Source organism: Mustela lutreola, chromosome Y (assembly GCF_030435805.1).
Source record: "Mustela lutreola isolate mMusLut2 chromosome Y, mMusLut2.pri, whole genome shotgun sequence".
In the NCBI taxonomy this organism is placed as follows: Eukaryota; Metazoa; Chordata; class Mammalia; order Carnivora; family Mustelidae; genus Mustela; species Mustela lutreola.
In genome coordinates, this window is record NC_081309.1 from 1 (window position 1) to 9,744 (window position 9,744).

The 9,744-nt window shown below is 38.0% G+C and overlaps 2 protein-coding genes across 2 annotated transcripts; one reads left to right on the forward strand and one right to left on the reverse strand.

The window, feature by feature from the left end:
• Positions 1-2,670: 2,670 nt before the first annotated feature.
• On the reverse strand, positions 2,671-3,726 carry LOC131822474 (sex-determining region Y protein). Its single transcript, XM_059158790.1, has one exon. The coding sequence runs from the start codon at positions 3,645-3,647 to the stop codon at positions 2,988-2,990; it is 660 nt and encodes a 219-aa protein (XP_059014773.1). The 5' UTR covers positions 3,648-3,726; the 3' UTR covers positions 2,671-2,987.
• A 3,548-nt stretch (positions 3,727-7,274) lies between these two features.
• LOC131822475 (sex-determining region Y protein) lies at positions 7,275-8,330 on the forward strand. Its single transcript, XM_059158791.1, has one exon. It carries the CDS (start codon positions 7,354-7,356, stop codon positions 8,011-8,013), a length of 660 nt encoding a protein of 219 aa, XP_059014774.1. The 5' UTR covers positions 7,275-7,353; the 3' UTR covers positions 8,014-8,330.
• The last annotated feature ends 1,414 nt before the right edge of the window (positions 8,331-9,744 follow it).

Below are 9,744 nucleotides of genomic sequence, written 5' to 3' on the forward strand. Positions count from 1 at the left end.
TTTGCAGAGTCTTTTTGTGAGTGTGTATGGAAATCTCATGCATGGCTGGTAGAAATGTGAAATGGTACACACGCTCTGGACAAATCTTAGGAAGTTTCTCACAAAGTTACCCATACAGCTGCCTGGTGACCCAGAAATTTCACGCCTGGGTGTTGCCCAAATGAACAGAAAACATGGCTCACTCAGACATTTGAACTTGACTGTTCATAGCAGTTTTATTAACAGAACCCTCAAACTGAAAGCCGTCCAAAGAAGTTCACCTAATCTGTGATAGATTCATATGAACTTAAAGCTGAGTGAAAGAAACAATAGGTACTGTTTGGTTCTCTTTGCCTGAAGCTCAAGCTCAGGCAAAAGTAATCTCTCAAGGACAGAAGTTATGTCACTGATGGAGGAAATGGAGTGCACAGGGAAGTTATAGGTTCAGTGGAAGTTTTAGGGTCAAATATTCTATATCGTCACTGGGGTGGTAGTTACACAGTTACAAGCATTTGTTCAAACTTGTCAACCTAGAAATTTAAGATCTGCACATGGTATCTCACCTAAGATCAACCTGACTTTTGGTTTTTAAGGAACCCACTATGAAATCAAATATTACCTAATTAAAATATTAGAACCCTCTGTTGAATTAAGTAAGGGTTGGAAACAGATCTATGTACATATGGAAAATGAACATATGACCGAGTGACATTTTATACCATAGGGGAAAGTATTATTATTACAAGCAATAGTTAATACATGCCTATTTAAATAAACCAAGGATGGAAATCTACATTACTCTTCCACTAAAATATTTTCTAGATGGAACAATTACTTCCATGTTAATAACAACTACTAGTTAGTCCTTTACTAATGCCAACCTCTGTTCTTAGTATTTTATAGACGTTTGCTCATTGGATCCTTATATACCTTATTTACCCTTCATAACATCCCAGTGAAGTATGTTTTTCTTGTTGTTACATTATTATAGTCATTGTCGTCATCATCACCATCATCATCATCATCATCGTCATCTTAGTGGCGAGAATATTGAGGGCCACGCAGATAAAATAAACCATCCAGCGTTTGCCGTGGGAAGTCGCAGAGAAGGGAGTCCAATCCAGATTACATCTAGAGGCTGTGCTCTAGTTCAGGCCTTTTTCTGTCTAAACGTTTCTTAAAAGGTGGTGTAGATAGCAGATATCCATTACGAAATGCAAGAATACTGGCTACCAATATTTGCTTAAAAACAAACAAAGGAACAAACAATCAAAACACAAAAAGCCCTCCTAAAAATACACATAAGCAGCAATTCCTTTCCAGGATGTATACTCCTCAGAAAGGCAGGTAAATATTCTCTCCTGTACATGTATACAAATGTACAAAGAACACTACTATCTGTGATGACTAAAACCAAGAAATGTCTATTCACATGTCCATCAAAAGTACAATGAAATGCATGCAGAAATTTCTAAAACTAACAAATTGAACATCAGTGAAATTACGTTAAGTAAAACAATCCAGACATGGTATTTTACATTCCCATTTATTTCAAGTACAAGATAAGGAAAATTAACCCATGGTGATGACGGTCAGAGCAGTTCATTTCTGTAGAACATGTAGAAAGAGAGGTTTGGAACATAAGACACTTGTAAGTGTATATACATATATGTATAAATATTATGTAGAGAAACATTTTTTTAAAAATATAGAGTACTTCAGGAAGTTAAGAGATATTGCAACATGTATTTCTCATTTAGTTTGCATAAATCTCAGATTAAGCAATACTATTTCCACAACAAATTAGTCTGCCTAGTTAACTCTCTCTCCCTCCCCCCCTCTCTCTTTTTTTAAAACCTTGATGTTTATTTAGAAACATGGCACTTAGCTCTAATATGTCCTATTGTAGTGTTTGAGCTTTATTATTTGAGGCATTGTTTTTAAAAAGCTTTGGAATATATGTATTGCAAAGTTAATTTTGGTATATGATATATATTTTTAACCATCAATTTATTTTTATTTTGCAAAGTGATGGTCTTCCTTGCAAACCGCCAGTTTTCTGCATTAGCCCATATGTAAATTTTATAATGGCTTTGATTTAGCCCACCTCCCATGCCACTGCCTCCATAATCTGAATAGTTTTAGATTCTCAACATTCTTTCTCTACCTTTCACGTGTGTGTGTGTGTGTGTGTGTGTGTGTGTGTGTAATTTAGGAGGTGATATGAAACGAGTTAGAAAAAATTTTCAGAAAAAGAGGTCAAATATGGGGGTCACATAGATATAAAAATGAACACGAGGTAAATAAAGATTTTCTTTTACAACACAGGTGTTATAAAGCATTCAAAGTGGACCTCAAAGAGCAAAGACACCTGCAGAGGAGAGGAATAGAATTGCAGATGTTGCCCAAACCGGCAGGGATGGGAGATAATATAAAGTACCAAGGAAGACTTGATTTACATATTTAGTAGTTAAAATTATCTGAGGAGTACAAAGACAGGCCAAGTAGCTGAGAGACCTACAGAATGATTGCTGCGAAGGATTGCTTCAAAGCATAGGAAGTTTTCATCGAAGTACATTTTGTCCGTGTTTCTCACTACTATATATCTTTTATTGTATTTAAAATAAAGAGCGAGAATTCTGTTACCTCTGCTGACAATGATCAGATTATTAGTATATACTTGCAGCTATTCAGTTTATTTAGAAGCCGATCTGTGGAACAACTAAAATTAGACATGAGGGTTGTCCTGTTAGAAGAAAGACAGGGGGTCTTGAAACTCAAGCAGTTTCAGTATTGTTAAGGTGCTCTCTTGTCAAGGTAAGCGGCCATAAACCCAGACTGAATCTACTCAAAACGTCCTGTAATTCTTTATATACTAAGCAAGTTTACACGCTTTATTTTGAAATTAAGTGGCACATGAAATAATAGCAAAATTAATATGAATAGGGCCTTTGTTAGCCAGAGTAAGGAAATCACTATGGAAAATAAGCACCAGAAAGTCCTGGCTGTTACTTAGGGTAAAAGTCTGTGGACAGCTGTGTAGCCAACGTTTCTGAACTGTGACGGAGGCTTGTGGAGCTGCAGTGGTGCTCCTGTTGCAGCACGGAGCAGACTACGTTCCGGGCTTGTGAGGAGTTTAACCGGTCCTCTGTTCCTGAGTGTGCAGCCCTAGTACGGCCGCCCCTGCACGTGAAGGGGTACCACCTCTCATCCACGTACCCCTGCCTGCACAGCATGGAGGAGGAGGCTGCAGGTAGCAATTTATCACTGTTCTGTGGCACGGTCTTCCGACGAGGTCGATATTTATAGTCTGGGTATTTCTCTCGGTGCATGGCCTGTATTCTCTGTGCCTCCTCGAAGAATGGCCGTTTTTCGGCTTCTGTAAGCATTTTCCACTGGTACCCCAGCTGCTTGCTGATCTCTGAGTTTTGCATTTGGGGATTCTCTAGAGCCACCTTGCGCCTTTGATCACGCGACCACACCATGAATGCGTTCATGGGTCGTCTGATGCGGGTCTGGCCCCTGTCCGTACCGTTTCCTCCAGTTTCACACCGATAATTTGAGGTAGGATTGTTCGTCCAAAGTTCAGAAGAGGTTCTTCCAAAGGTGAGGATGTTTCCTCGTTGTACGGCTGCACAGTGATTATCGGTGTTCAACACTCCGAACATAGCAGAGGCATAAAATTACAGCGGTGAAAACAAAAAAGGTGGTTGAGTGTGGCGGGGGAGGCGGGGAGTGGGAAGCAAAGTTGGAAGCTGTAAGCGTTCTGAAAATTATCTAGACTCTGGTGCTGTAACTTTTGTTTCTAAAATACTCTTTTCTCCGCCCAGCACCTTGCCTCAAACCCGCCCCCTGACCCTCCGCCAAAGCCCAAATTACCCATTCTCAAGCAAAACTTCCAAATTAGGTCATACACGCTGCCTTGAGTGCTCTACATCTAATCCGCAGCGCTGAAGTCTCTATGCTCCTCTTTAGGAATTGAAACAAACGTTGCTGTTATTAACTCATTTTATTATCCCTTAAATAAAGGAGGAATGTGCAGCAAAGATTGTGAGTTATCAAAAGAGAAAGTTATGTTTCAAAAACAAACTTTAAAGGTAACCCAATTCTATAAGTTATTAAAACACCTCAGCTATTAAAACACCTTCAAGTCCATCATCCTCGTGTTTCTTCACTTCTACTTAAACTAGAATTCAAAATTCTATGCCAGTTTTCCACTGCCAAGTAACTAGTAATTCTATTTTGTTTTCTCTGCTGATGACTAACAGGATGCCAATATATGTTTACAGCTAATATCTAATGACCCATCTGTGCAGTAACTAAACTTTGATATAAAAATTGTTCCACTGAGACAGGAAAGAAAACAAACAACAAATAAGGCTGGCAGCAACAACAACAAAAGCAGAAGCAGCTCCACTGGTGTTAAGGGAACATTCAAGAGACCAATTTGTTTTCCATAGACTGTACACAGTCTATACCTGAGTCACTGTCTTCTGCACTTTCACATAACTGATAATCAAAACAACAAAACAAAAGAAGATTTTACAAGTCTAAATTAAGTTTCTGAATCAGAAACACCAACTTAATTATGGTTTATATTTTACTTCAGCCTTAGCACAAAACTAAAAAGTCATATTTTACCAAGTGAAATAAGTGAATACCTCCTCCAAATAAATTCTGAGGCCAGACTTGGAAATTATCTCAGAATATGTTCATGGGGGATACATATTCATATGAACTTTCCCAGTGCAAATCTTAAAAGTGAATTTGCAAAATGGGAGTAGCAACCATGCGTTGTACAGGACACAGCCTGTTAAAAAAAAACAAGGTCTCACCAAGACTAAGAATGATGCCTAAATCCCTAGGGAAATCAAATGATTCTTTCCTTACAAGCTATAATTCACATCGCCAGATGTCATCTGTGCAATAACTGTTACAATGCATTTATACTAAAAAACTCCAAGCAGAAATTAACTTCATTCAGTCAAAATATGTGTGTGGACCCCATAATTTGTTTCTCTGTCATCTAGTAGAGTTCAGTATTTAAGATCTAAATAAAATGATAGTACATTGTTACCTGACCCAACCTAAAAAATAAAAAAAGGTATCTTAACACAGAATCAAATTTTTAAATGACACTCACACACAAAAGCAGATTTTGTAAAGCTGGAAATCATTTAACATATGAGAAAAGAATATGCCAAATTCAATTTATGTCAAAATTGAAGTTGAAAGGCAAAAATGTGACTCACACTGTAACATGGATGAACCTTGAAAACATCACCCCATCTGAAACAAAGGAAGGAGACAACAGGCCCATACTGAATGATTTTGTTTATATGAAATATTCAGAAGAGGCAAATACATAGATGCAGGAAACAGATTCCTGGTTGTCAAGGTCTGGATAAAGGGGAGGATGCATCAAGAGGAGCCACTAATGGGTACAGGGTTTTCTTCTGGGGTCATGAAATTTTCTGGAACTAGACACAGAAAGTGGTTGCACAACATGGCAAGGGTACTTAAGGTCGCAGAGTTGTACACCTTAGTTAGTCAGAAAAAATAAATAAATAAGCTTTATGTTATGTATATTTAACCAGACTTTAATAACTGTGAAAAGGGCTGAAAATTCACCTATGTGTGCATTCACCTTACAGTTTGCCTCTGAGCTGTTTTTTAACGACTACTGGTATAGGATACCAAAGACCAGCAATAAAAGGAAAAGAAGATAAACTGCACAGCAGTTTAGTTTAGTTTACCCTAACCAGGAATCTGTATTTGCCTCTTCACAGTGTGAGTCACATTTTTGCCTTTCAACTTCAATTTTGACATAAATTGAATTTGGCATATTCTTTTCTCATATGTTAAATGATTTCCAGCTTTACAAAATCTGCTTTTGTGTGTGAGTGTCATTTAAAAATTTGATTCTGTGTTAAGATACCTTTTTTTATTTTTTAGGTTGGGTCAGGTAACAATGTACTATCATTTTATTTAGATCTTAAATACTGAACTCTACTAGATGACAGAGAAACAAATTATGGGGTCCACACACATATTTTGACTGAATGAAGTTAATTTCTGCTTGGAGTTTTTTAGTATAAATGCATTGTAACAGTTATTGCACAGATGACATCTGGCGATGTGAATTATAGCTTGTAAGGAAAGAATCATTTGATTTCCCTAGGGATTTAGGCATCATTCTTAGTCTTGGTGAGACCTTGTTTTTTTTTAACAGGCTGTGTCCTGTACAACGCATGGTTGCTACTCCCATTTTGCAAATTCACTTTTAAGATTTGCACTGGGAAAGTTCATATGAATATGTATCCCCCATGAACATATTCTGAGATAATTTCCAAGTCTGGCCTCAGAATTTATTTGGAGGAGGTATTCACTTATTTCACTTGGTAAAATATGACTTTTTAGTTTTGTGCTAAGGCTGAAGTAAAATATAAACCATAATTAAGTTGGTGTTTCTGATTCAGAAACTTAATTTAGACTTGTAAAATCTTCTTTTGTTTTGTTGTTTTGATTATCAGTTATGTGAAAGTGCAGAAGACAGTGACTCAGGTATAGACTGTGTACAGTCTATGGAAAACAAATTGGTCTCTTGAATGTTCCCTTAACACCAGTGGAGCTGCTTCTGCTTTTGTTGTTGTTGCTGCCAGCCTTATTTGTTGTTTGTTTTCTTTCCTGTCTCAGTGGAACAATTTTTATATCAAAGTTTAGTTACTGCACAGATGGGTCATTAGATATTAGCTGTAAACATATATTGGCATCCTGTTAGTCATCAGCAGAGAAAACAAAATAGAATTACTAGTTACTTGGCAGTGGAAAACTGGCATAGAATTTTGAATTCTAGTTTAAGTAGAAGTGAAGAAACACGAGGATGATGGACTTGAAGGTGTTTTAATAGCTGAGGTGTTTTAATAACTTATAGAATTGGGTTACCTTTAAAGTTTGTTTTTGAAACATAACTTTCTCTTTTGATAACTCACAATCTTTGCTGCACATTCCTCCTTTATTTAAGGGATAATAAAATGAGTTAATAACAGCAACGTTTGTTTCAATTCCTAAAGAGGAGCATAGAGACTTCAGCGCTGCGGATTAGATGTAGAGCACTCAAGGCAGCGTGTATGACCTAATTTGGAAGTTTTGCTTGAGAATGGGTAATTTGGGCTTTGGCGGAGGGTCAGGGGGCGGGTTTGAGGCAAGGTGCTGGGCGGAGAAAAGAGTATTTTAGAAACAAAAGTTACAGCACCAGAGTCTAGATAATTTTCAGAACGCTTACAGCTTCCAACTTTGCTTCCCACTCCCCGCCTCCCCCGCCACACTCAACCACCTTTTTTGTTTTCACCGCTGTAATTTTATGCCTCTGCTATGTTCGGAGTGTTGAACACCGATAATCACTGTGCAGCCGTACAACGAGGAAACATCCTCACCTTTGGAAGAACCTCTTCTGAACTTTGGACGAACAATCCTACCTCAAATTATCGGTGTGAAACTGGAGGAAACGGTACGGACAGGGGCCAGACCCGCATCAGACGACCCATGAACGCATTCATGGTGTGGTCGCGTGATCAAAGGCGCAAGGTGGCTCTAGAGAATCCCCAAATGCAAAACTCAGAGATCAGCAAGCAGCTGGGGTACCAGTGGAAAATGCTTACAGAAGCCGAAAAACGGCCATTCTTCGAGGAGGCACAGAGAATACAGGCCATGCACCGAGAGAAATACCCAGACTATAAATATCGACCTCGTCGGAAGACCGTGCCACAGAACAGTGATAAATTGCTACCTGCAGCCTCCTCCTCCATGCTGTGCAGGCAGGGGTACGTGGATGAGAGGTGGTACCCCTTCACGTGCAGGGGCGGCCGTACTAGGGCTGCACACTCAGGAACAGAGGACCGGTTAAACTCCTCACAAGCCCGGAACGTAGTCTGCTCCGTGCTGCAACAGGAGCACCACTGCAGCTCCACAAGCCTCCGTCACAGTTCAGAAACGTTGGCTACACAGCTGTCCACAGACTTTTACCCTAAGTAACAGCCAGGACTTTCTGGTGCTTATTTTCCATAGTGATTTCCTTACTCTGGCTAACAAAGGCCCTATTCATATTAATTTTGCTATTATTTCATGTGCCACTTAATTTCAAAATAAAGCGTGTAAACTTGCTTAGTATATAAAGAATTACAGGACGTTTTGAGTAGATTCAGTCTGGGTTTATGGCCGCTTACCTTGACAAGAGAGCACCTTAACAATACTGAAACTGCTTGAGTTTCAAGACCCCCTGTCTTTCTTCTAACAGGACAACCCTCATGTCTAATTTTAGTTGTTCCACAGATCGGCTTCTAAATAAACTGAATAGCTGCAAGTATATACTAATAATCTGATCATTGTCAGCAGAGGTAACAGAATTCTCGCTCTTTATTTTAAATACAATAAAAGATATATAGTAGTGAGAAACACAGACAAAATGTACTTCGATGAAAACTTCCTATGCTTTGAAGCAATCCTTCGCAGCAATCATTCTGTAGGTCTCTCAGCTACTTGGCCTGTCTTTGTACTCCTCAGATAATTTTAACTACTAAATATGTAAATCAAGTCTTCCTTGGTACTTTATATTATCTCCCATCCCTGCCGGTTTGGGCAACATCTGCAATTCTATTCCTCTCCTCTGCAGGTGTCTTTGCTCTTTGAGGTCCACTTTGAATGCTTTATAACACCTGTGTTGTAAAAGAAAATCTTTATTTACCTCGTGTTCATTTTTATATCTATGTGACCCCCATATTTGACCTCTTTTTCTGAAAATTTTTTCTAACTCGTTTCATATCACCTCCTAAATTACACACACACACACACACACACACACACACACACACGTGAAAGGTAGAGAAAGAATGTTGAGAATCTAAAACTATTCAGATTATGGAGGCAGTGGCATGGGAGGTGGGCTAAATCAAAGCCATTATAAAATTTACATATGGGCTAATGCAGAAAACTGGCGGTTTGCAAGGAAGACCATCACTTTGCAAAATAAAAATAAATTGATGGTTAAAATATATATCATATACCAAAATTAACTTTGCAATACATATATTCCAAAGCTTTTTAAAAACAATGCCTCAAATAATAAAGCTCAAACACTACAATAGGACATATTAGAGCTAAGTGCCATGTTTCTAAATAAACATCAAGGTTTTAAAAAAAGAGAGAGGGGGGGAGGGAGAGAGAGTTAACTAGGCAGACTAATTTGTTGTGGAAATAGTATTGCTTAATCTGAGATTTATGCAAACTAAATGAGAAATACATGTTGCAATATCTCTTAACTTCCTGAAGTACTCTATATTTTTAAAAAAATGTTTCTCTACATAATATTTATACATATATGTATATACACTTACAAGTGTCTTATGTTCCAAACCTCTCTTTCTACATGTTCTACAGAAATGAACTGCTCTGACCGTCATCACCATGGGTTAATTTTCCTTATCTTGTACTTGAAATAAATGGGAATGTAAAATACCATGTCTGGATTGTTTTACTTAACGTAATTTCACTGATGTTCAATTTGTTAGTTTTAGAAATTTCTGCATGCATTTCATTGTACTTTTGATGGACATGTGAATAGACATTTCTTGGTTTTAGTCATCACAGATAGTAGTGTTCTTTGTACATTTGTATACATGTACAGGAGAGAATATTTACCTGCCTTTCTGAGGAGTATACATCCTGGAAAGGAATTGCTGCTTATGTGTATTTTTAGGAGGGCTTTTT

Excerpts from the sequence above, each read along its gene's own strand:
- LOC131822475 (XM_059158791.1), top strand. The coding sequence starts at position 7,354 with ATGTTCGGAGTGTTGAACACCGATAATCACTGTGCAGCCGTACAACGA.
- LOC131822474 (XM_059158790.1), bottom strand. The coding sequence starts at position 3,647 with ATGTTCGGAGTGTTGAACACCGATAATCACTGTGCAGCCGTACAACGA.